Genomic DNA, 27,957 nt, shown 5'->3' on the forward strand with positions numbered 1-27,957 from the left:
TAAACTCATGAAAGAGATAAGTCACTCATTTATATTTTTCATATTTTTAGAATTTCATGGAAAGTAGAAGTGAACACTGAAATACATGTAAAATAATAATAAAAAACTATTGTGGGGGTTAAAAATGTTGGTCCCCTCACAACAAGATTTAATAAGTAAGAGCAGATTTTTTTTGCTGCTTTAGTCAAACAGACTTTAATTTTGAGATTGACTAAATTAATCCACAGACTGGGAAATTACTAAAAATCCACAGGGCGTCATCAACTACACAAAGCTATGGCTCAAATAAAAACAAATGCTGCCCACAATTACTCCACTGGTAACATTCTTTCTGCAGCTGCGACATAATTCCCACATTTTATTTTTGTAACGCTGCCTCTGCCGCTTTACCATCACTTTGTCCTCGTGTGATTGTCTTTTGTGCATTTTATTTAACGATTCGCAGTATTTAAATGCGTTTCGGTGGAAGTGTTCTGATGATATATACATAATGTAACAGCTTACAGGTCCAATTGCGGTAATTGTTTTGAAGCTGTGTCAATGAATTAATAATGATCATTTATATAGAAATAACACATATTGTAAAGTATTGCATATTGCAGTGGTGTCGTGGTTAACGCACAGTGCTATAAACTGGGGGACCTGAATTAAATTCCCAGCCACGGCTATCATCAGTCGCTGAGTGATTACTGAACCAAACTTGGTCCTCCCTGCTTCACATACATTAACCAGTATGGTAACGTTTAGGCTAAATAACTTCATTCCAAGACACCGCATGAGGAGACCTTCATTCAGCAGTGGATTTACAAAAAGGCTGTTGTAAAAATGAATCGCAATCATACGGACATTACAATTTAATTATACATACTCTGACACAATGATGAGGGTGTCAATCTAGCAGTTTGGGAATGAAAATAACGACAGTGAGAAACGTGAAAACCACAGGAGATATTTGCCACGAGAAAAATAATTTTGCATGACCCAAACAAATCCTATTAAATATTCATGTTGGTTCGATCAATAGGTTGCCTGCTGTCACCATTTACATCGAAAACAAATGAGGCAATATATTCCTGACTAGTTGTGATTGACTTGAAGTCACGATTTTGTCAATATTGTTTGCATTATTTATTGTCGCAATAGAGAACATCACGTGGTGTGATGGCAGTACACATACCAATTTTCATATCATATATAAATCAGACAATTAATGCATAATATACTAAGCTACTTCCTTGCAACCATTATATGCACGGGGATGTCAATTTTAAGTAGTAACTAGATGCTTTACCTCTAGCATGTCCAAATAAAATGCATTATGTTGAATCTATGGCTAATCTTCTACACATTTCAAGATCTTTAACCATAGTCACGTTCTTGTTATTGAATAGATATAAGTTACATCTATAGTATTGCGTTCTACAATATTTCAGATATTAATTCCAGTCATAGTCCACGTAATTCTACATTATACAAGACAACAATTACAATGCAATGTTGGATGCACTGTGCCGAAATGCCACTGGAACTTAAAAGGCTGTATGGAACAACGGGATACGCATCATGGAGAAAGTAGGCATATATACTTTTTTAAGGCAAAAGGAGTATGGTCATTCATAGAGAAGAGGGCAGGAGGAATCGCCAGTGAGTGTGAACGTTGACTTGAGGTTTCTACAAAAGGCCTGGGTTTCTAGAGTGCAGAGTGTGTGCATCAATGTGGAGTGATATGAGAGGGGGAGGGGCAGACAGTTGCTAGTTTAATGAACGATCTTGAACATGGTGAGGGTGATCCAGATCTGGATTGAGTACCAGTGGAAGTATGCAGTATTGGAGTGATATGGTCTCATTTATTGGTGCCGGTGACATCTTTGGATACAGCATTTTTATCACCTGGGATTTGGAGGTGATTGATTATGGGAGTCCATAGAGAACAGACGTCGATGGGAGATGTGATCAAGTTACAGGTCTCCGTGTCGGCCGGGGTAACATAGTGGTGGATGTGGAAGATGCGGTGCCAATGGAGAGATGAGGTCCTGTTGAGTTGGATTGCATGGGAAGAGAACGAGTGCTAGAGATCAATTGTGCCTCAACGGTTGTGATGTCAGGAGCAGCAGGTGCCCAATTCAGTGGTAGTCTAAGCCGAGTGCGACCCTCTTTGCAAATGAGGAAGTCTGCATTGTTTGGCTCGAACCCCAAACCTCTGCACCTCCAATTAGCAGGGTCGGCTACGTACGGTGTGAAAGAAATTAAACATACATGCATACTACATATATCATCATGCAGTCCATCCCCAAGAACTATGACCTCTCTTGCATCGGGAGTCAGTAATTCTTCATCATCTTACTACATACATGTATGCTACCACTCAGTCATGTCTGCAATGCCGAAGTATGCAGTGCCCTTTAAACATGGGTAGTGACATAAATGATGTCACTACTGTGTTGCGACAGTACCAAGTGATGATCGGTACTGTATGTGGGGTCCCTCTCTATGGCACTAGCATGAGCATGGCACGGTATGACTCACTAGAGTGCAGGGTTCGGGTGTCACTGAGGTCGGGTCAGGATGTGATACCCTGGGCGAACCCGAGAGGGCACGTGACCGGATGAGGGGGGCCAGGGGACCCCCTGATGGGGGTGCGAGGGTCACGTAATGAGGAAGAATCTGGATGGGGGCGTGGCCGAGGGTGGAACCGGCCACACCGCAGCAGTTATAAGCCATGTACCGAGAGGGATCTGGGCCATTCAACTCTGGGAATAAAGCCGCTGCCTACAGTCCTCGGTCTCTGGTCTCCGCTTGTGGACCAGGCAGCTTTGTAAACTGTCCTAGTCCGACTATATAGATCCCTCCGAGTGTTAGTCTGTTAGGAGCGGTGGTCACCGTGTCCTGTTTTGTTAAGAGTTGTGTTAGTTAATAAAAGTATTGCCTACAAGTTCGAGTGTGTGCCTCAATTGAACCCATTACAACTGGTGCCAGAAGTGGTAAATTTTACTAAGTTATAGGCTTAGTGTTAGATAGGCGAAAGGTTCACATGCTGCAGACAACTCACCAGGACGTCCTCAGGCGACAAAGACGACGAGGGGACAATTCCTCAAACAGCCCATGGGATCACTTCCCCAGACAGTGGAGGCGAGGCGTCGCCGCCAGCGGTGCAGCGGTATGAAGCTCAAGCCGCCGCTTCGCCATTGGGGAGAGACCGCCGCTCATTCCGCACCTGCCTCGCCGAGCTGCTGAGCGCCACGACCGCACTTGCTCACCGAGCTCGACAAGTATGAGCCGGCAACAGAGAACGCTGTGCCAGAGCCGCGTGGTGCCAACCCCGCTGCGGCTGCTTCCCGCACACGGGAATCTTCAACCGCACAGCCTGTGCATACGGCAACCATTTTGGAAGGAGCGCGGGAAGCGGAGCCAAACATTTCTCTCTTCCTGCCAAATCTGCCACGGGAGATCCCATCGCTACAACGCCAACTCCCGTTCGTGAAGGAGTTTGCGGCAGATGGTAGAGACTGGGAGGCATTCAGGCGGTGCTTCTCCGCAAACTGCGAGCTGGCAGGCTGGATGGAGGCGGATGCGCTGAGGGCGCTTCCCACCGCCCTCGATGACGAAGCGTCCCACTGGGGGCGAGAGCCACGCTGCCGCAGGCCTTCGCAGAGATGGCGGCGGTCTACAATCTGCCGTCAAATGTTCGACACAAGTTTGCTGTGCGAAGGCGGGAGGAGACCGAGATGCCCCTTGCCTTCCGCAGTGCTCTGTTGTCACTGGCACAGGTGGCGTATCCGAAAATGGAGGAGGCGGGAGTCGACTCGTTGGTCCTGGAGTGATTGCTGGCATTGGCGAAGGTGTTGAACATTGCCTTGCCAACTACTGAGGAGGACGACTTATTGTCCCTCAAGGTCACCTGGTGTATTCAAGCTCACCTTAACTTGAAAAGATGTATAGGGTTGGTGCACCCGAAGAGGACGAGCCCGCACAGACCTGCGCTGCAGTCAACGACGGAGGTTGGCGGAGTGGCGACGCAGAGCGGTCAGGGGGATGCAACTGATGGCAGGGGACCGTCCATTGCCCTGGAAGCAGCCCAATCATCTGCTATAACTGCGGCCTGCCGGGACATGTCTCATCCAGACCGCCGTCGTCCCCTTCCCAAAGACGAGTCACAGCACACTACACACTTGGCCCTTGATACCACCTCACTCATCACGCTCAAGTGTCGGTTCGCTTTCAGCCGCAATTCACTCTCGTGTGAGGGCTCGGTTGTACTGGGTGATGGCTGGCCACTCCGGCCTGCCCAGTGGTCACAGTTGGCTCACCATGTTGTTGCCGCGGCGGCGGGATCGTCGGCCATCATCGGGATGATACAGGGGGTAGAGGTATGGGTGCTCATCGACACCGGAGCATCCTCGACCATTATTTCCGAATACATTTTTTATATTTTACCCCAAAGGTGTCGTTCTCTGTGCCCTGTCACGGTTCCATGTTTTGCCACGAATGGTGGCTCGTTGGGTATTATTGGCCAAATATCGGGAAAAGTGTCCATTGGTACATTAATTGACGGGGCCGGTCCTAGTTTCGACGTCCTTGGCTGTGCCCTGCCTGCTTGGGACCGATTTCTTCGGAAAAATGCCCCTAAAGATCCTGGTAGACCAGGGATGTCTTGAGTTGCCGTCGGGCCGCCACATTGCGTTCCTGTCTTCCCCACATTGATTGCGCACGGCTAACGTCATGGTCCAAGCGCTGGCCAGCGTGACTGTTAAAATTCCCCTCGGTGCGCAAATGCTTGTCCCCCTGTGGCTGCGTAAACAGTTCGACCAACAGGCGACCATGGGAGGGATCCTGTTGGGACCCTTGAATAACGCGGTCCGGGGGTTGTTGCTTGTAGGGGCTCAGCTGTTGGTCTCCAATGACCAGGAACCCTTTATTCAGATCATCAACGCTGGCCGGACGCGTCGGTAATACAGGCGGGCACTGCGCTGGCCCACGCGTCGGCTGCAAGTTGCGAGGGGAACATCATGGGTCGAGTGGGGGTCGCGTCGGCCACGGATCAGATTGCAGGGTGGTGATGACGGTTGGGTGGATGCGCTCTGCTCTGAAAACCCAGATTTGTCCGACGCTCAGAAGGCTGAGTTGCGTGTACTTTTACGTGAGTTTTCGAATGTTTTTAGTAAAAGTACATTTGACATTGGCCACAAAACCCTCTTAAGCCACCATATTGACATGGGTAACGCAACCCCCATTCGTCGGAATCCTTATAGATTGAGCCCCACAGAAAAGGACCATGTGCATCAGGCATTCGACAAAATATTGTCCGCTGACCTTATTTCTCCATCTACCAGTCTGTGGGGAGCTCCTATAGTGCTCATGGAAGACATGATGGGAGTTGCGCTTTTGCATCAACTTCCGCAAGCTTCACAAATTTCCGTGGCAGACGCGTACCCTCTTGCGCGAATGAATGATTCATTGGGTGCTCTGGCGGGGGCGTTTTTTTTCTCGACACTCGACCTACTTTCTGGATTCTGGCAACTGCCCTTGGATTAATACTCAAAGACCGCCTTTCGAACACCGCAAGGGTTTAATCGGCTCCCGATGGGTCTTCACTCAGCCCCAGTGACATTCCAGAGGCTCATGGAGCTGGTTTTGGTAGGACTCTAGTGGGACTCCTGTCTGATATACCTGGATGACGTCATTGTGTTTAGTCGAACGTTCGATGAGCAATTGGCGTGGTTACGCACAGTTTTTCTTCAAATGCAAGTGGCGAACCTCAAATTGAAGCCACAAAAATGCCATCTGCTACAAACGTCGGTTCGATACCTGGGGCACATCGTCAGTGAGTCTGGAATAGCTACAAACCCGGATAAAACTGCGTGCGTACACACATGGCCAACCCCCAAGTCGGTGGGTGAGTTACGCAGATTTATCAGATTCGCATCCTACTACCGCTGCTTCATGCCCGGGTTCTCCACTATCGCTAAACCTCTCCACGCCCTGACGGCCAATGGTAAAAAAATTCGATGGGGGAGGAGGAGGCAGGGTTTGTTGTGTTGCGGAATGCCCTGGTGGATGCCCCTCCCCTCCGATACCCCGCTTTTCATTGCCCTTCGTTCTGGACACGGACTCCAGCAACACTGGAATTGGCGCTGTGTTGTCCCAGGTTGTCGACGGGGTGGAGAGGGTCGTGGCATATGGCAGCAGAGTGTTGTCCCCGGCCGAGCAGCGCTACTTGCTCATGCGCCGAGAATTACTAGGCATAGTTTATTTTTTCGTGCAGCAATATCGGCCATACCTCTATGGCAGGAGCTTTGAGGTGTGCACTGACCACGTTGCTCTCCAGAATGCCCTGCGCATTGAGCAACCATCCGGCCAGCTCTCCTGATGGTTGGAAGTCCTCCAGGACTACTCGTTTTTTATCGCAAGGTGCGAGATACACGAATGCGGACGCGCTGTCGCGACTATCACCGTGCAATGGGTGCGCGTGTCTCTCTGGTTCTGGGCACTGTAAGTTGGCTGCCGCGTCAGTACCCCCTTCGGTTGTGGCATCGGCGGAAGTACCAACCCCTGATAAACCCGAGGGTCTTGACACGTGTGATACCACCCTCGGCCTTAACTATGCTGAATGGGAACGCCTCCAGGCAGAGGATGCCTCCTTGTTCAAGCTATGGCGTCATGTCAGGAATGCTGAGAAAGTGGCGAACTGACGGGGGGTAGCCCCTGTCATCCTCAAAGGGGTTTATTGATGTGCTGGGATGGCAGGTTGCGTTGCTCTGTCCTGCGAGGTAGGGTCATCTGGGCAGTGCACGAGCGGCTGATGCACCTTGGGGTGCACAAAACACTAGCAACCCTCAAACTCGACTTTTTTTGGCTCGGAATGGCGTGCAATGTGCTCGCCTGAAACCCCCACCTAAAAAGTGCTTTCCGCCCTTGCAATCTATCCAATTTCCCGGGAAAATGAACTCATTGCGCTCGACGTCCTCGGGCCCTTTCCGATCACGCTCCGAGGAAATAAATATTTATTGGTGGGCATAGAGTATTTTCCCACTGGCCTATGGCCTGGCCGCTCCCCTACCAATCGGCTGTGGCTATCGCCGAAGCATTCCTCCATGGGTACGTTATGGATAAGGGGGCTCCGGAGTGCCGCCTTACTGACCAAGGGAAAAAAAAAATCCTCCATACTGTTGAAGGAGGTGTGTGACTTGCTAGGCACAAAGAAAGTTGGAACATCGTCCTATCAACCCCAGACAGACGAGATGGTGGAGCGACTACACAGAACCCTGGCCTCCATGTTGAGTCAGCAGGTCAGCAAGTCCCAGGGCAACTGGGACTTGCATATCTCAGAGGTTCTTGCAGCCTACAGAAGGGCTCCTTACGCTTCCACCGGGTACTCGACATTTTTTATGTATGGTAGGGAGCAGGACCCCCCCATTGATTTCCAACTGAACGTGGGGCCAAGAAGAGGGTCAACATGCGCTTTACCCTTCAGCGGGTGTTGGAGGCAAGGGAGGCTTCTAAGGAAAATTTCCGCTTTGTGGCAGTCGACCAATGAGCGGCTAAGGGGGCTTCCCATGTCTGGCAAGAAGTGGGCTCTGGGTGACAGGGCTTGGCTGCACTGCCTTAAAGTACCCATCGACGTGATTCAGGCCAACAGGCCACAATGTGTAAAAATTCTGTTCGGTCACCAGAGTTGGTTCGAGCACCCGTCACACCTTAAGTCTTTTGTTGCACCCTGTGAAATTCCCTCATCTCCATGACACAAGGGCCAAGTGTCGGGTGTGCCGAGCGATCTGGGGAGTGCGTCCGCTGAGGTTGTCCCTCAGGGAAGTTCTGCAATTCTGCCCACCGGATTGAAGCGCCTAACACCCGCAATGTCGCCGGCTGCGCCGATTCCGGATGCTAGCAGGATGCGGAGCAGCCGTCCACCAGCAATTCTTCACCGATGCTTGTGTCTTCTATGGAGGGGCCGCGGCCGTTGGGCCATTTTCAAGTTCCCCCCGATACTCCCAGGGAGCTCAGGCCCACCTCGCCTGGGGGCCCGGCCACATGGACTCATTCAAAGACCTGCCGGTTTATGTAACTCTCACCTACCATGCTAATTTACCGACGCCGTCGGTTCGCTGTAACACTCATAGGTCGGGAAGGTCATTGGCTGAACCTGGCCTTTATTGTACTGATGATTGCTGTCTCACAAATGCGAGTAGGTTGTGCTGATGGAAAGAGCGGTTACCAGGGTTGTGTACATTGCAACCATTTTTTTAATATATTGTTGTTGTCGACTTCCCTCTCTTCCTCCATCTCTATCTTTCCCCCCTCTCAGAATTTGTACATATTGTATATACTGTATTTATTGCCGGTCGTCGGTTATTTATTGATGTTACGTTTTGGGAGGCACGCTCTTGTTTATGGTTAGTTAACAGCCGGGACGGCTGTGTGTTACAAAGGGGAGGGGAGGGATTATGTCGTGACATAAATTATATCACTACTGTGTTGCGACAGTACCAAGTGATGACGGATACTGTATGTGGGGTGCCTATCTATGGCACTAGCGTAAGCATGGCACGGCTGACTCACTAGAGGGCAGCGTTCGGGTGTAACTGAGGTCGGGTCAGGACGTGATACCCTGGGTGAACTCGAGAGGGCATGTGACCGGGCGAAGGGGACCAGGGGACCCAAGATGGGGGTGTGATGGTCATGCGATGAGGAACCCGGGCCTTCCCGAAGGATCTGGAAGGGGGCGTGGCTGACGGCGGAGTTAGCCACGCCGCAGCAGTTATAAGCCATGTCTCGAGAGGGATCTGGACCATTCCACTCTGGGAATGAAGCCGCCGCCTATGGTCCTCGGTCTCCAGTCTCCGCTCGTGGACCAGGCAGCCTGTTAAGCTGTCCTGGTTCGACTATATAGATCACTCCGAGTGTTAGTTAGGAGCGTTGGTCACCATCTTATGTAGCTGTCCTGTTACGTTAAGCATTGTGTTAGTTAATAAAACGTGTTGCCTCCAATTTCAAGTGTGTGCCTCAATTGAACCCACTACACGTGTGTGGACATTAAAGAACCCATCGCATGTTTGATGGAGAATGGGGCTTTTAGCCACGGTTTACTGGGTAATTGCCAGAGGATGCCAATTTTAATATCCGGTGCTGATACATTAATAGTGTTATTCATAATGCATTATCAGCATAGACGTCTTATATTAACCTCTATTAAAAATACATTTGCCTCTGCGTTCATGTTGGTAGTATGTATACACAGTATGCACAATGTAAAAAAACAGAATCCTGACACTTGGAATAAAGTATCTGCCAGACTTTTTATGACAATGAGAGAGCATTATGCTCTCCACCTCCATTCACTTATTGCTTTAGCACTTACTATACAATGTGTTAACACAGACAATATTAGACAGTGTCACTTACTTTATTCAGTTCCCCAATTGGAGCATACATTGCAGAAAATATAACAGTAGGTGTTCTGAATTGATAATTGCGTGAATAATTTGACTGTTTTTCATTTTAAGATAAATGAATAAAAAAATACAAGCAATATGAACGACTTTGTAAAAGTACAAGGGTCAACTTTCGTCTTCAGAGATGGGTGACTGGGGCAGCAGAAATGGCTGTTACCTTATGGGCTCAGATAACTTGACTTTTATCAAGTAACTACTAAAGAAGATTAATCTTTTTTAACATAGAGAATGTGAAAGCAAAGGATGCTTTGCTATTTTTGTTTTAATCATGATTGCAGAGCACAGGTGTTAAAGAAGTGGCCAGCAACAAACAGCACCATTGAATGTATGATAGATGAGTAAATAATTATAATAATTTACAATTATAAAGCACAATTCATCCAGGGATCGCAGAACGCCAAATACATTTCTTGAATAGAATAAAGCTATAAATACCTGGAAATGGAGAACAAAAAAAGCATGAAGAGAAGTGAAGTGGTCTGCAGTATGGTGGTTTAAGAGTGTGGATGAGACGAAGCAGAGTCTTTAATATCAGTCCAGGAAGTGGTAATAAAGCACTGTAGATATAATCAGGAAGTGGAGGTTGCAATGGGTGGCGCATGTTTGCAGATTTTAAGAAGTTCGCTTCCCCGAACGAGACAATGGAGTGGCACACAGGGGTTTGTGACCAACGAGAAGCCCTAAAGCCACACAATGACATTGTGCAAGAGCAGGGCTTGAAGATTGGGCGTCAGCTTTGCAACAACTCTGGAAGCCAGCAGAAAGAAGTGATTACGAGGTGTGGTGATGTCAACATGAAAAAAAATTCTTTTTGCTACACACGTTGACACTCACGGGGTATAACATCAAATATACGCCCCTCTCCTGCTTATCTGATTGAATTGCCAAAGAAAGCACATAGCGTCCGCGCCAATTACTAACGAGGACCATTGTGTTATAATTAGATAATTATGGAAAGAGTGAATTTGCATTGCGTTTAAATTGCATACTGGAAAATAATTATCTGATTCTCTCCACCCAATGAAAACCCCTCTCAGCTGTAGAAAAAAGGTGTAATCTGAAGCACATGTCAAATAATTCAGGTTAAGATGAATGATGACAAAAGGGATTATGCTTGGAAAAAATAAAACCTACAATACCTTAGATTCCCCAAAAGAGAACACAGCGTGTAAATGTATACGTTCGAATGATGGTCAGCATTTAAAGTGAGCAATATCAACTGTTTTAGAGTATACCAGTTAATTGCACCAAGTTATTATACCATGCCAATCCTATTTCTCGATCTATGTTAAATTAAATTAACCCGCAGCATTTGTTTAAAGAAGACAACTCTGGACCAGTTTCAACCATTTGGGACTCAATAGCTGAGTATGTGAAATGATGCTGGTCGATCATACCCTAAATTGGTCGAGTTTGCTTGTTTAAACAATTGCTGATTTATAATATTAAAGTCTGAAGGACTAAAACACTGTAATGTGTATGTATAGTCACAGAGTGCGGCTTATATTTGTTTATACCCATAATGCTCCACGACAACACATCGTGAGTTTGTGTGCGGGTTTACTAGATGTCATTGGAAAGTGTGCACCCCCTCCCCTTACACTATGGAGCGTTATAAAAAAACATTACCATAAATTGTTCAGCTCATGATTATTAATGAGTGGTTGCCCCATGTAGAGTGACGTCACCCGCTAATGGTTATTGTGGAGGGGTGCGGCATGTGGAATGTGCAACCTTCTTATGCGTTAGTGTAAATTTCCACGTGAGCATGAATATTAATGAGGGCGGGGGCTCTTTTGCAGTGACGTCACGCACGGATGTATCACTGTGCTGCGTATATGTAATTTTTACCGTCACTTTCTGTAAAGAAACGTCATATTTGAAGCGACTTTGCATAATACGTTATTTAATTCAGCACGACCTTCCTTTGCGTTAGTGTAAAAATCCACCCACTCATGAATATTAATGAGGGGGGTGGGTCTCATGTGGAGCGACGTCACGCATGGGACGGACATACATTTCTGGGTGATCATCGTAGGTAATGTCTAAGCTGCCCATAGGCTGTCAAACAAAAAAGTATGGATTATTTATGTTGAGATATGGAACAGAATGGTATTTATTTCACATTGCCTACAATGCTCCGCCACAACAATTGGTGAGGTCCTTTTTGGATAAACAATTCATGTAGAGGGCGTATCACTGCAGCAAATATAGGAATGATGGTGGTGTGAATGGTAATTAGAGTGAAACCATGAAGCAAATAAACAGGTGCCGTGACATGTTACTTCTGTAACATTATTTGGCGATAATTTTATTTTCATCGGCAGGAAAGGAATAATTGACAGACCATTGCTTGTCCACCGCTGGATGAAAGCCTCCTGTTTTACACCACTGCTCAACATCAACTAAGTATATGCTTAAAAAGTACTTAAATATTTTTTTTTGCCATGGAAATGATACATTTGATGCATGTGTGCACATTTTTTTATTAGGAAATATGTAATATTATGCATGTGGGAAAGTGACGTTTCAGTTTCCTTGGATAACACCTCATCTTATATTTGTTAATTTCCTGGTAAAATCTTCTTGGTTCTTTCGGTAAAGTCACGTAGAATGGAAATAAAATAATAAAAATAAAACATAATAAAAAATAAAATTCTCACGACGTTTCGGCCACAACACAAGTAGCCTTCTTCAGGTGAAGAAACAGGTCTGTCCAGAAGACAGCGCTTGAGTGAACGCTGCCAAGCAAGGACCGCGTCTTTTAAAGGTGTGTGGGTAGAGTTAACATATGAATTAGCATGTTACCCAGCCCCACCTCCGGAGCAGAGGAGGGTGGCGGCTGGGCACAAGAAAATACCAAAGCAGAGCAACTAAGGTGCGCTGCTTTGTCCTGTGTTGCATTATAACTGTGTTATAAACTGGACTACCTTCCAATCTAAACTACATGGTATAATAACATATCCATAGCCAAATTCCACCTTTGAATTATACCATGCGTTACTTTACACTATCCTATACTTTAGATTATAAAATATTAGACTTGTAACATTACACTGTCTTAGTCTATGAACCCAACTATCTATATACCACACTGCTGTATATTGACTATGCAATTACGATACTATATATTGCCTTAGGAATGATGTAAAACATTACAATGTTATACTATTTATTATTATACCACATGCTATAAACCATATCATTAACCGTTGTGTGAGAGGTATTAAGAGGCAGTGCCAGCGAATGGACTGCGGTCTGAAGGTCACCGTAAAATACAATCAATTAAGAACCTAAATGGTTTATAACATCTTTCCAATGGTTACTAAGCCAGAATCCATCTTCTCGGTTGAAATTGTCTCTGTGTTTGTATATGTGGATGGTCTCATGAACGAATCTCTCATGGTAGCCGGATGGCTTCCAGAGAACGTCCGTCTTGGAGAAGTCAATGTCATGTGAGCCCACTGACTTATAATAGTGATCTGCCACGGCTGAGGAGTTAGTCCTACCGTGTTTTAAGTCTGCTTTATGTTCACGGATGCGGTCCGAGATATGTCGTTTGGTTTCTCCAATGTAGCTGCTACTACAGAGGCAACTTAGTTTGTAAATGCCCAGGTACTGTATGTCTGGAACCACATCTTTTACAGACGGAACCAGATCATGGATTTTATGTACTGTGTTGAATCGGACCTGGATCTTGTGTTTATTCAGGCTTTTGGAGATATTTTTTGTGACCCCTGCAATGTAGGGTAAAGTGATGGTTTTGAATGGCTCAAGAGGATCCTTCTTCATGACTGGAGTGATGGCTTTGCGGATTTTGTAATCGGAGCAACCATTAGCCTTGCGAGCTCGGTGTACATGCTTGAGTTCACTGGCAATGTGTTCCTGGTCGGAAATGCATTGGGCTCTATGGTATAGAGTCTTGATGAGTGAGTTCTTCTGGGATGGATGGTGGTGGGAATCCGGTTTTAAGTAAGCATCCGTATGGGTAGCTTTCCTGTAGACAGAGTGGCTCATTAAACCATCAGGTCTCCTTTTAATTAAGACATGCAAATAGGGTAGCTTGCCATCTTTTTCGACCTCCATGGTAAATCTGATGGCTGGGTGTATGGAATTGATGTGGTCGAGGCATTGGTCTAGAGCAGGCCGGCCATGTGGCCCGATGACAAAAGTGTCATCCACGTACCTCTTCCATAAGGTTGGGCGCAGAGTGGCAGTCTGGATGGCGTCAGTCTCAAATTTCTCCATTGAAATGTTAGCTATAACCGGAGATAGGGGGGGGCCCATTGGGGTGCCCTCAGTTTGTTTGTAGAAAGTTCCATTCCAAGTGAAGTATGTATTGGTTAAACACTGTCTTACCAGGGGGGGTACCTCAGTGTTTAGTCCTTGATTAACCAAGTCTTCAATGATTGCGATGGTGTCAGGTACCGGAACTTTGGTGAATAAGGAAACCACATCAAAACTGACAAGCAGGTCGTCTGGGGACAGGACGATACCCTTGATTGTCGATACCAGGTGAGTAGAGTTTAATACTGCAGAGGTGGTTTTTTCCAGTGAAAGGTCGCAGGATATCAGACAAAACGAGCCAGTTTGTAGGTGGGGGAGTTGATAGTGGAGACGATGGGACGAAGGGGTGTATCTTCTTTGTGTATCTTTGGAAGGCCATATAATCTTGGTGGTCTGGCCGCAGAAGGTTTCAACGAGAACTGTTTAGATTGATCAATTAATGCTGTTGAATCAGAAATGATTTTGTTGGTTTTATTAACTAGGCTGTTGGTGAGGCCTCTTCTTATTTTTGTATAGCTGCCATCGTTGAGTAGTTCCTGAATTTTGTTGTTATATTCTATTTTGTCCATGATGACAGTGGCATTGGCCTTGTCGGCTGAGAGGACGACAATGTCATCTCTCTTTTTTAATTGAGATAATTCAAAGCGCTCATATTTACTGATGTTGCTAGGTGGAATTTTAGCGTTTTTTAGGGTTGCAGCGATTTCAGATCTTGCTACGTCTGCAGCGATGTGACCCAGGCCCTTGAGTGCAACGTCGACATGGGCAATTATAGAATTAACTGGTATGTGTCTCGGTGTGACTGCAAAGTTTAGACCTTTAGCTAAAACGGCTTTCAAACCATCAGAAATAGAACTGTTACTGCGATTAATTACTACTTTGTTAACGCCTAGCTTTTCGGTGTGTGGGTCCGATTTCTGGTTGGAAAGGCGGTTAAAATTGGAAATATTTTAGTCCTTACATTTGGTCGACATAGTGGCAGCTGAAGAGGCAGTCATATTGTCTACATGTCCCCAATCCGATATAGACATTGTTGCCATCAATGATAAGTGTGATTTGTAGAGTATCTTGTCTAAATGATCTAGTTCGGTGCGTGTAAGTCTGATTTTTTCTGAGATAAGAGCTAAGCTAGTTCTAGCTAGCATTCGTTTTGCATTAGAAGAAGTTATAGCTAAAGGTCTAAACTTTGCAGTCACACCGAAACACATACCAGTTAATGATATCATTGCCCATGTCGACGTTACACGCAAGGGCCTGGGTCACATCGCTGCAGACGTAGCAAGATCTGAAATCGCTGCAACCCTCAAAAATGGTAGGATGCCACCTAGCAACATCAGTAAAAATGAGCGCTCTGAATTATCTCAATTAATAAATAGAGATGACATTGTCGTCCTCTCAGCCGACAAGGGCAATGCCACTGTCATCATGGACAAAATAGAATATAACAAACAAAATTCAGGAACTACTCAACGATGGCAACTATACAAAAATAAGAAGAGACCCACCAACAGCCTGGTTACTAAAACCAACAAAATAATTTCTGATTCAACAGCATTAATTTATCAAACCAAACAGTTCTCGTTGAAACCTTCTGCGGTCAGACCACCAAGATTATATGGCCTTCCAAAGATACACAAAGAAGATACACTCCTTCATCCCATTGTCTCCACTATCAACTCCCCCACCTACAAACTGGCTCGTTTTCTGTCTGATATCCTGCGACCTTTCACTGGAAAACCCACCTCTGCAGTACTAAAATCTACTCACCTGGTATCGACAATCAAGGGTATTTCCCTGTCCCCAGACGACCTGCTTGTCAGTTTTGATGTGGTTTCCTTATTCACCAAAGTTCCAGTACGTGACACCATCGCAATCATTGAAAACTTGGTTCATCAAGGACTGCATACTAATGTACCCCCCCTGGCGAGACATTGCTTAACCAACACATACTTCACCTGGAATGGAACTTTCTACAAACAGACTGAGAGCACCCCAATGGGCTCCCCCCTATCTCCGGTTGTAGCAAACGTATTCATGGAAAATTTTGAAACTGACGCCATCCAGACTGCCACTCTACGGCCGACCTTATGGAAGAGGTACGTGGATGACACTTTTGTCATCTGGCCACATGGCCAGCCTGCTCTAGACCAATTCCTCGACCACATCAATTCCATACACCCAGCCATCAGATTTACCATGGAGGTCGAAAAAGATGGCAAGCTACCCTTTTTGGATGTCTTAATTAAAAGGAGACCTGATGGTTCAATGAGCCACTCTGTCTACAGGAAAGCTACCCATACGGATGCTTACTTAAAACCGGATTCCCACCACCATCCATCCCAGAAGAACAACCCTCATCAAGACTCTATACCATAGAGCCCAATGCATTTCCGACCAGGAACACATTGCCAGTGAACTCAAGCACGTACACCATGCTCTCAAGGCTAATGGTTACTCCGACTACGCAATCCGCAAAGCCATCACTCCAGTCATGAAGAAGGATCCTCTTGAGGAGCCATTCAAAACCCTCACCTTACCCTACATTGCAGGGGTCACTAAAAAGATCTCCAAAATCCTGAATAAACACAAGATCCAGGTCCGATTCAACACAGTACATAAAATCCGTGATCTGGTTCTGTCTGTAAAAGATGTGGTTCCAGACATACAGTACCCGGGCGTTTCCAAACTAAGTTGCCTCTGTGGTAGCAGCTACATTGGAGAAACCAAACGACATATCTCGGACCGCATCTGTGAACATAAAGCAGACATAAAACACGGTAGGACTAACTCCTCAGCCGTGGCAGATCACTGTTATAATTCAGTGGGCTCACATGACATTGACTTCTCCAAGATGGAGGTTCTCTGCAAGCCATCCGGCTACCATGAGAGATTCGTTCATGAGGCCATCCACATATACAAACACAGAGACAATTTCAACCGAGAAGATGGATTCTGGCTTACTAACCATAAGAAAAATGTTATAAACCATTTCGGTTCTTAATTGATTGTATTTTACGGTGATCTTCAGACCGCAGTCCATTCGCTGGCACTGCCTCTTAATATCTCTCACACCACGGTTAATGATATGGTTTATAGCATGTGGTATAACAATAATTAGTATAACATTGTAATGTTTAACATAATTCATAAGACAATATATAGTATCGTAATTGCATAGTGAATATACAGCAGTGTGGTACATAGTTGGGTTCATAGACTAAGACATAGTGTAATGTTACAAGTCTAATATTTTATAGTCTAAAGTATAGGGTAGTGTAAAGTAACGCATTGTATAATTAAAAGGTGGAATTTGTCTATGGATATGATATTATACCATGTAGTTTAGATTGGAAGGTATAATACTGTATTGTAAAGTAGTCCAGTTTATAACACAGTTATAATGCAACACAGGACAGAGCAGCGCACCTTAGTTGCTCTGCTTTGGTATTTTCTTGTGCCCAGCCGCCACCCTCCTCCGCTCTGGAGGTGGGGCTGGGTAACATGCTAATTCATATGTTAACTCCGCCCACACACCTTAAAAGACGCGGTCCTTGCTTGGCAGCGTTCACTCAAGCGCTGTCTTCTGGACAGACCTGTTTCTTCACCTGAAGAAGGCTACTTGTGTTGTGGCCGAAACGTCGTGAGAATTTTATTTTATTATCTTTTATTTTTATTATTTTATTTCCATTCTACGTGACTTCACCAAAAGAACCAAGAAGCTGAATCCCTGCAGTCACGAAAGCTTTAAATCAAAATTTCCCTGTAAAACTCAACGACTGAGAATGTAATCCTCCTCATGACTATATGTGTAATGACTGTAATGCATGGGGCAACTCCGAAGGGCAAACGGTAATTATTGAGGGATTGTCTTTGAACTTGCAATGCTTCAAAATAATAGGCAAATGAACAAAACCAGGAGGCGTGACTTTCAAAATAACATACTTCAGTGGCACCCTAGTACATATATAATAATAATCTTTGATTCTTTCGGTAAAGTCACGTAGGTAATTTATTTTATTTTATACCTATGTGACTTTACCAAAAGTACTAAAGAGTATGGATTCCTGCAGTCACGAAAGCCTAAAATCAATTGACAATAATACTTTCATTGTATGGAGTGTCATTGATGCTAATAGCATCCCATAACGCTGGACATTTGTTAAATATAAGGACGAAATCCCATATGCAGCCACTACTAAGCAAATGACAACCCTACTACTACTACCATGCCATAGCATGGTAAAGCTTTTTCCAATAAACTGCATATACTTGACACGGTAGTTACAATAAGTCAAAGGACAGGCAATAATTGGTACTCCGCGAACTCAGAGCGAGAAACAAATATCTGCACGGAAATAACTTGCCACACCCCTTCTGGAGGTATCGACTTTAACTTTAGTGTCTGCTTGAAAAGTGAAGCTGCTAGAAGATGTGAAGGGCATTTGATAGTGGAGTCTAATGGACACTCGTGAATGATTGTGATTGAGTTCAAGAGAAGATATTGAAGCTAGGGTTACTGCGCATTATATCGCCCAATGTCCTCAAAGACTCATCCATATTTTAGGCCCAAATAAAATATATCTTGCCACGTGCTATATATAACTCTGGTGCTGTTTGTTGTGTAGATTTACTCAAAATGGGCAATGTAATATTGGACTTGTATTCCTGAGCTATCTTCTGATTTCGTACGACTAATGTAGATGCAGAACACGAACTACAGATTCACATTCAGTTGGTCAAGCCAGATAACCGCGTCAAGAGCAGCGGAGTGCATAAATGTGATGTCTCCTTCGTATTTGTGGATCGGGCATTGCGTCTTTATATGTTGTACGGTCTGTTCTGAATGACCACAGTCACACACTGCTGGAGAGTTTTTGATTGTCCATTTTTGCATCTGGCATCCACATCTGCTGCCATGGTTTGTGCAGTGAATGCGGTTTAGGGTGGACGATGAGCTTCATGGAAGATCAAACCCAGGGATGTGCTGCGTTGGGTCTTTCATAAGGTGTTTGTTTATGACTTCTTTTTAACTGCATTGAGCTCTCCAAGCTTCATTGGGGTTGAACTCGAATTGTTGAAGTTTGAACGCATGGGTCCAAAACGGCCGTGATGGACATTAATACGAACCAATATCTGTAAACCCCTCGGTTGGGCTAAGATGTGACTTTGCTGGTATTCTTTTCTGGAACACTTCAGAGATTTACAAGTGTTAATGGAGACACTGCAGCGTATTATACAGTGTCATCTTTCACCCATTATAAAGTGATATTTTTTTAGGCGTCTGTGCGACTCTGAGGTTGATCATTTGTGTGTCCTGTAACACTGAAGCACCAGCACTGAGAGTAATGATTCCAGTATGAGTAGGCACTGGTGATTAAACAAAGTAATCCAGCTTCACCAAGTTGATGGTTTTAAATCTGGTCACCATCGACTGCAAAATCAAGTGTAATCATCTTCTGATTGGGATAATTCCAGCCCTAATGTGTAAAACATGCATATGCACTGCTATATATAAATATATATATATAAAAGGGAAATGTGTGAATTTGTGTCTGTTCAAAATGTTTAGCATATCATTAGACCCCCTTTTCCAGTACCAAAATATAATAGGGTTTTTCCCCTTTTTTTCTGGCAACAAAACTGAAACCTTTTTACAAGGATTCATGTCTGCACAGGAGTACACCTTTTGGCGTCATCTGGTCGAGCACCAATTGGGTCGAGGCTCAAAAGAAAGCCGTCCCTTGGTGTGGACCAATCAGTATCAAGCACAATGCATATATTATCATAGTATGTTTTTGTTTGCATTTTGACTGCAGGTATTGTGGTTAATGCAGACATGAATCCTTGTAAAAAGGTTTCAGTTTTGTTGCCAGAAAAAAAGGGGAAAACCCTATTATGTTTAGCATACTTCCCGACATGCAACAAACTTAGAATTTGGTATGTGGGTACTTTCCAGACAGTACACCATGCAAAAATTATAAAAATACACGTTTGTATTTTTTTTAGGGAGTGGGGCGCAATAATGGATATATTTTGCACGCAAGTGAGCGGTGACGTCACGTCTGTCATGTCACCCGCATGCGGCAGCGTTACGCAGTGTGCCTGCTGACGTCACGCATGCCCCCCCCCCCCCTCTAACCCTCTGCGTCGGCCCTGTATCCCGCACAAATGCGCGGCTGGTGGGGGGGGGGGGGATAATGCATATAATATACTAGGCTACAAACTTTAAATTTGCCATGTGGCTAGCTCCCATACTGTACACAATGTAAAACGTTTATAGACTTTTGTTTTGTGGGGGGGGAGGGAATCACCAAAAAGTGTGTGGCGTCAACCCGCATACAGGACTTCCGAGAATCGATATCTGGTGAGCGTTTGTGGTATCGATTAAACGGGAATAGGCCGATTCTAAAGAAATCTAAAACCTTCGATTCTTTTGCTCGATTTAAAGAATCGAATCTTGGCGCGCGGGCGTAAGTTTTTATTTCCACCGCGCGTTGGGTGTTATTTAAATTAATGAGGTAATGATCTAAGTTTTCTTTTCATTTGTATATGTTATGTTTTAATTTTTAAGAGGTTTTTTTTAAAATTAAATGTTCCCCCGGGCAATGCCGGGTACTTCCCGCTAGTATTGAATATAGCAAATGAACATGCGGTTACCACTTTTTCCATGGTATGTTCTCTTCTTGTGCCTAACTCACATCGTAAAACCAGTATCTAATTAAAGTCAACGTTCATCCAAGCTCAAAGTCAAAGTGTACCCAACAGTGCTCATATGCAATGTGGCCCTAAGCCAGTGGTAGAAATTATTAGATACAGCAGCCTCTGTTAAAGGCAGGCTTCAATGTGATCAAATAATATATATGTAGGACTTAAAGGCAGGCTTCAATGTGATCAAATAATATATATGTAGGACGACGTCGCTAATTCTTCCTGACCAATTGACCGCCCAAAACCCATTGCGGTAATTTGTGCACAAAATAACTGGAAATTTCTACAGACGATCACAGATATTACCGGTTCACACTTAACAATGCGTTTGTATTATCTCGTACGTTCACTGACATGTAAAGCACAGCTCAGCATACTTCCACCTTTAAAGTGGTTTGTGTTTCATCGCAGTATTTGTGCATGTTGTCATTTTCACTCGATGTTCACATATCCGATAATATGGATAGGTTAAAGTTTTGTCTTAAAACACATTTTCTTAAGTAATTTTTATTCTATTTAGCTTCTCTCTTCTTCTTTGGTTCTTTCGGTAAAGTCACGTAGAATGATTATTGTGTTATTTTATTTTATCAATTTATTTTATTCTCATTCTACGTGACTTTACCGCAAGAACCAAAGAAGATGAATCATTGCAGTCACGAAAGCTTTAAATCGAAATTCTCCTCTCTTGTCCTTTCCTTATTCTTAGAAGCCACCTTGAGACATTAGTGGAAGACGCCTTACAAACAAATGTAAATTATTACATGCAACCTTTTCGCATATCCGCCTATATGTCAGTCTCCAGAAAGCCTGTTATGTATGCATGAAAAAAAAACAGCATATATTTATCAGGTTGGATTCAGTACATTTTACAATACAGTATCCAAAATCAGTTTGATCCAAATGTTGAGTGGTGAAATATTGGGTGACACAAGCCTGGGCACCCGGAGATGTTACACTGCTATGGTAGATAAGTATATTTTGGCCAATGCACACATGTCCTACATCTCTTTGAGAATTATGCTGTCAAAAAAAGAGGCAGTGAAAGACCTATATATTCCATGCCAAGGCTTGTGAGGCGTATTACCTGCCATGTGTCCGCACGACCTTTGCAGAATACTATTTTGGTAACTACTGCCTATTATTGAAACAACCTTCCCAGTTCCATAAGTCATGCGCTGCCACAATCGCTTTTCTAACACTGTAGAAATGTCAGAACAAGTGAATATGCTAACTTAAAATGCAATGGTATTGCCTTAATTACTTTTAATGACCTGAAATAACCTAAATTGAAGTATAAATGCATTAACATGAAATACCTATTATTTTCTCTTTGCCATGTAAAAATGCCTTGTTATGCCATTACAATGTACCCCGCATAATAAAAATATGTAATACAATGAGATGCCAGGTCATCAAGATTTGACTGTACAGTATGAGATGTTGCTGTTGTTTGTCTTTCTAATAATTGAAAAACAAACAGGCAAGCCATTCCATGAAATAAAGATTAACTTTTTTGTGGCTATAGTATATGGTCATTAAAGTTAATTAATTGTATAATACAGATGTTTAGAAGATGTAGAAGTGATATCTTTTTTTCCTTTGAACTACTTTTGTGGTCAGTTGTCCTTCCCCGGCACCTCCGATTAGCTCGGTTGGATATATACAGTGCGAAAAAAGTTCAACGTACATGCATGAGGCACAACAATGAGATGTCTACAGCACAGGAATGTGAAATTCCCAGCTCTGCCTCAAAGGCCCATGTACAAAGATGAGTGCTTGTCCAATTCTCAACTAAGCACATATAGATTTAGACTTGATTACTTTATGGACAATTATCAAGGTCAAGCATTAGTATCTATCTGTAGGATGCTTAAAGGCCTCAGCAACTCAAAGCGCTTCATGTGATCACTTCACATTATTCCAATGTCCTGCTGCAGTCTCGTCAAGGGGAACCACCAGTGGCAGGTGGCGCTGTGCAGTGCAAGGTGCAATCAATACAACCCTGAAAATGGCCATTAGTTTGGCAGTAGGAAGTGTTATTATTACAAGTCTCTCGGTTAACAGTGACATCGGCTAACCCTTCGCCTCCCATATGACCCCATAGTTTCGACTAACGTTAAAATTCTGACTTACTGTAAGTTTATGTTATATGCACACGGCACTAATTTCGACCAATCTAAGTGCTCGTAAGCGGAGCTGAGCCATGTCGTGAAGGCATGGCTCAGCTCCGCTCATTTATGGGCGTTCAGACCTCAACTGGCTTTGTTTATATTGTTTTCTATTTTGGCAGTGGAAACAGCTCTCTTGCAGACTCAGTAATTTTTACGTATTGTTCAACTTATGAGTGAATTCAATAAACAGTTATTTCGTTTAATTCTAGTTTTTGTGGAATGAATTTTTAAAGTTAACCGAGGGATTACTGTATGTGGTTTTTCAAATCAATTTGGAAGGAATGTAATTAAATGTTCATCATGATGCCACAACACATGGCCTCTTTTTTTCAAATAGCATCACGACACAAAGCAGACAGTGCACAGTATGTATGGTTAATGCACCCACAATATTAACCAGGGCTGCCTGCTGGCGTCGAACCGCAAACCTCTGAAACAAGCTGCCTCTGCTTCTCACATTAAATATTATTTGAAAGAAAGCAAACTTTAATGTGGCATTGGTATGCGTCCCTGACCATAAGCCGAGTGCATATTGTCATGCATATTAAAATAATTTCTGAATCATGATATTAAAAATTAATGTTGGCATGGAGATACAAATATGTGAGTAGTATCAAATAATATTTGCTTCCAAAATCCATCAATATATTTTATATGGGACCAGATTGGGCATGTCAAGAGAACGCCACCAGCTGGCTCTCATGTTTTTTACATCTGCACAGTGTGAGTAAAAAAAACATATGCAATGAATGTTATGAGTAAGAATACAAATTAGAGGAAAAAATGTCGGCCGTTTGGAAATTTATTTTTACATTTTTTTTACCCTGAGAAGATGAGTCCTAATGCATACCTTGATGTCTAAATGTTACTTTGCATATTTGAATAGCTGTACATGCAAATTCATAATCAATTATGTTAATTGATGTTGGTTACTCTTAAACAAGTGTAGTGACTGACTTCGAGATGCAAGTTCTTTGGAGGCAATTATTTTATTAAATCGAGCACCCTTTGCACAATACACACCCTACGCTGGTACACACTCTTCTCTCTCGTTATACTCAACTCGACATAAGTTGCTAGCCTATACACAACGTTAGCCATCTGACACTGATGGCGCTGAACCGAGACAGCGAACTACCATCTAGCAGCACAATATCAGGTGAAGACGAAAACGACGAAGGCAACGAGATGACAGCGACGATCTTCAGCAGCACGACGGGATCCCACTCTGAACGACAGCGACGAGGTCCCCTCCTGGGGCACCTTTTATACTGTCAGCATGGCCTGGCTCTGCCCCGGCCATGCCCCCCTTCTGGAACCTACTTGCAGGTTCTCGATATGTCCCTTACGTAACCTTTCCCTTACATCCCTCTCTGGTCTATCACGTGCCCTGCTGTCAGTCAAGGCTGCTGCAAGCTGCAGATCCCCTTCCTTGCCAGCAGCCAGTGCTATGCTGCTACGTGACTGATTCTATGTCACTACACGAGCAATAAACATGACCCTTTAAAATGAGACCAGGATGCTATTAATAAAATGTTTTCTAGGATGCTACCCTGATAGTGACCAATTTTAAGATTAGTAACATTTATTTTTATATGGGATCATTCATAAAATTTGTATCTGACAATCTCTAAAGTAAAATAGGCAAGCTAGAAGGCAGCAGCCAGCAGTGAGCTGGGGCCAAAAACATTTGCCCAAGTTCTGCAGTCTTCTATATAAAGATCGTTTAAGCCAGGTAATGAGTCTTTGCATGTGGTAGACAACCAGAGCACCCAGGGAAAATCAACGCATGTGAGGGGGCAATATTCATTCCCATACAGCAGGGACAGAGAATGCTGTACCGCATTCTCCTGGAGAGCCAGAGTATGGTTACTCCCTCGACACCCAAGGCATGTGGGTTTCGCAACATTTGTGTGATCCACCTACCCTAACCTCTGGAGTGCTGGTTTATAGGCGTGCACCACCACTGCCCAGCTATTTTGTACAATATCAATATGATTTTTCACTTTGCAAGTCATGGAGGTTATTTATGGCAACCTGCAGAAGTCATGCATTCTACCAGGTGTCAGTGTGCACGATGCTCTTGGGTATAGGGTGGGCAAGGTTAGGGTGGATCTGGCAGTAGGGCCACAGTGTCGGAGGTTTCCCACAATTCATGAGCCACTGTTCTGCGAGTGTGATTACGGGCAGCGTTTTGCTTCTGTATGTACGTATGTATATTGAACTTCGTTCCCACCGTATGTTGCCAACCGTGCTAATCAGATGTGTTGGACAACAAACTGAACACAAAAAGCAATTCTAAATAAATGAGTCCTCAATCGAGATTTAAAAATGTATACATCCAGTAGCTTCCTAATAGGCCTCAGAAGTGCATCTGAAAGGCCGCGATGTGGTGAACCGTGTTTGTTCGATGGCTAGCCAACAGCCACTGTGCAGATGACCGGATTTTTCGTGATGGTTTATGCTGCTTATAACTAGATGTGTGGTGGGCATTGCAGCACACTCAGCGCAAGTCATTAGGCCTGAAAAGGGAGAAAGGGAATTTAATAACTTACAGATTAATTTTGCAACCCGTACATGTGTGGATCTATTCAGCACTGTGAATTTATCATACTCTTAAAAATCTAACAGCAGTGCATACTGACTGGTAGTACCTGCTTTCACTGCATAAGTGCATACTGTGGTGGTACCTGCTATGATTACAGCAAGTGCATACCGACTGTGGTGGTACCTGCTATGATTACAGAAGTGCATACTGACTGTGGTGGTACCTGCTATTATTAACGCAGTGCATACCGACTGTGGTGGTATCGGCTATCACTACAGTAGTACATGCTGACTCTGTAGCAGTATTTATCGACTCTATAGCACAAAGTACTCACCTGACAGAGTAGCATGGTGAGGCGTAGTCCCGTGCAGAGCCTCCGGCCTTGCCGGCCGAGGTGGCACCTTGGCAGGCTGCTACCCCTGACCCCCACCCCCCAGCCACGATCTCCCCGGCCGCTCTGCAGTAATATCTAAGTGGTAGCATCTAGCGACTGTATCGTAGTAATAACTGCACGCATCGGGTGGGGGTGACATCACACAGTGAAGAATTAACCTGAGCGTTTAGTGTATTTTTGTAGCATTTTTAACGCAAAAGAAAATGTCCCCCTCACTCCCACCGAAGGCATGCGACATGCCCCCCCCCCCCACCAAAGGCGCGTGAGTTGGTATGGTCGTGTGCTCGTGATGAATAAATAAATAAATAGTCTACTGCCTATAGTGCTAGCATCTAGCGACTCTATATATATTAGTCACTGCACGCATCGGGGAATCGGGGTGGGGGGGGACATCACACAGTGAAGAATTTACGTCAGCGTTTAGGGTATTTTTTTTTATAGCATTTTTAACGCAAAAGAAAATGTCCCCCTCACTCCCACCGAAGGCGTGCGACTTGGCATGGGCCGTTCCTCCCACCAAAGTCGCGTGAGTTGGTATGGTCGTGCACGCGTAATAAATAAAATGGAAGCGCACAGAAATCGCACTAAATCGCTAATTAAACTAATTTAAAGTTAAATTTTGATTTAAAGCTTTCGTGACTGCAGTAATTCATATTCTTAGTTCTTTCGGTAAAGTCACGTTATTGTTTTATATATATTTTATTGTTTCCCTTCAACGTGACTTTACCGAAAGAACTAAGAATATAATTTAAAGTTGACGGATGTGAAAAGGGAATAGCGCTTGCTGACCGCGGGGCTTACGGACTTCCATACACAAAAGGCAAAGTCCCACTATAACTTTGCAGATTGTTGAGCAAAGTATTGTTAGCAAGTATATATATAACGCCAGTATGGTGCATGAGACTGTGGTATGGCCAGTACCATGCATGGTATCTTGGTCTTCCCAATGCTGAAATTTACACATAGCATCAGCTACTCATTAAAGCTGAGTTTACCTCGGGAGCACAGACCAGGTTCAGATATCACCAATTATGTTAGGCAAGTTTGGGAATCAAACCCAGCTCATCAGTTTTGTAATATAATTATATCTGCTTGACCACTGCTTTCCTTAAAAATATTCAAAAACACTTGTACATGCAAAATCATTATAATGCCCAGATCAACGTTATTTTATTTTTCTTACATCGCACATATCCATTACCCAGTCTCCAATGTCTCCAGCCATTGCAATGCACTCTCCCAGATAACAGGTTTATTAATTTTGTTCATTTTTAATAATGAATTGTGCAAAATGACATTGTTTAAGCTTACATGTGCCTTGGCCCCAGTCAATTCAACTTGAGGAGAGTTACTGTGAAGACATAATACCCTCGTTGCTAGATAGCCTTTGTTTTGTGCTGGGTATTCTTGGACAGAGACGTTGCCGTGGTTTATTGGTTGGCGCACTGGACTTACAAACCACTGGTTCACTCTCCTGGCGTGTACATATAAATAATGGGCATGTTTCTTAAATCCCCTCACCTCTGTCCACCAAGCAGTATAAATAGGTACAATGCAGTCAATTGGCAGGTCGCATGTGGTAGGGTAAACTGTGTGTATTCAATCCTCTTCAAATACGTCTGACCAGGGTGGAAGAGTTAGCCAACACACCCTCTAGAAAAGGACTTCTGCCAGAATGGACAGGGACGTATTTACATAGGTATTTTTACCTTCTTTTCGCACCATACATAGTCCACCGTGCTAATTGGAGGTGCGGGGGAAGGACAACAAATAAACACAAACATCTATTCTAAACAAATTAGTTTTCAATCTAGATTTAAAAGTGCACAACTCCAGTGGCTTCCTTATATCAGAAGAAAGAGCGTTCCAGACGGCCGCAGAAGCGCACCCGAAAGCACGCGATGCAGTGACGGTCTATGTTCGATGGGTTAGCCAAAAGCCGCTGCCATGAGGATGACCAGAGTTTGTGTGATAACCAATTAACACCACTAATCGGAGGTGTGGGGATGGGGATGTGAGTGAGACTTTGCAGTTTTGCACTTTAACTTCTTTATTTTTCTGTTACTTTACAACCCGTACTTGCGCAACAGGTAATCCTCAACAACCCCGGGCGGATCGCAGCTGAGAAGGTGCGCCAAGCCCGCCGGCAGAAGCTTCGCGCCGCCGAAGCGGAGGAGCGAGCACTGCGGAGCGGCGGCGGTGGCGGCAGTGATGCCACAAGACATTCCTATGGCGGCGGCGGAGTGGTCAGCGGGGGAGGCACTTTGGGGCGGCCTTCCCCACGGATAAACACGGCCACCAACGGCATGGCCACGCCCGGCCACATCAGCATCCTGCAGGTAATGCCGAGTGGTGTCCGTCAAGTTCAATGTTCTTCATTGCAAGGCCCCATGGGCCCCT

The 27,957-nt window shown here is 44.4% G+C and overlaps 1 protein-coding gene across 1 annotated transcript in view; it reads left to right on the plus strand.

The window, feature by feature from the left end:
• Positions 1 to 27,957, plus strand: part of GLRB (glycine receptor beta) — a 216,756-nt gene that overhangs the window by 154,050 nt on the left and 34,749 nt on the right. The window contains exon 11 of the mRNA XM_032955146.2: positions 27,648 to 27,896. Coding sequence (XP_032811037.2) covers positions 27,648 to 27,896 — 249 coding nt within the window. The remainder of the gene's footprint in view (positions 1 to 27,647; positions 27,897 to 27,957) is intronic.

Source organism: Petromyzon marinus, chromosome 16 (assembly GCF_048934315.1).
Source record: "Petromyzon marinus isolate PM22_M1 ecotype Great Lakes invasive population chromosome 16, UKy_Petmar_22M1.pri1.0, whole genome shotgun sequence".
In the NCBI taxonomy this organism is placed as follows: Eukaryota; Metazoa; Chordata; class Hyperoartia; order Petromyzontiformes; family Petromyzontidae; genus Petromyzon; species Petromyzon marinus.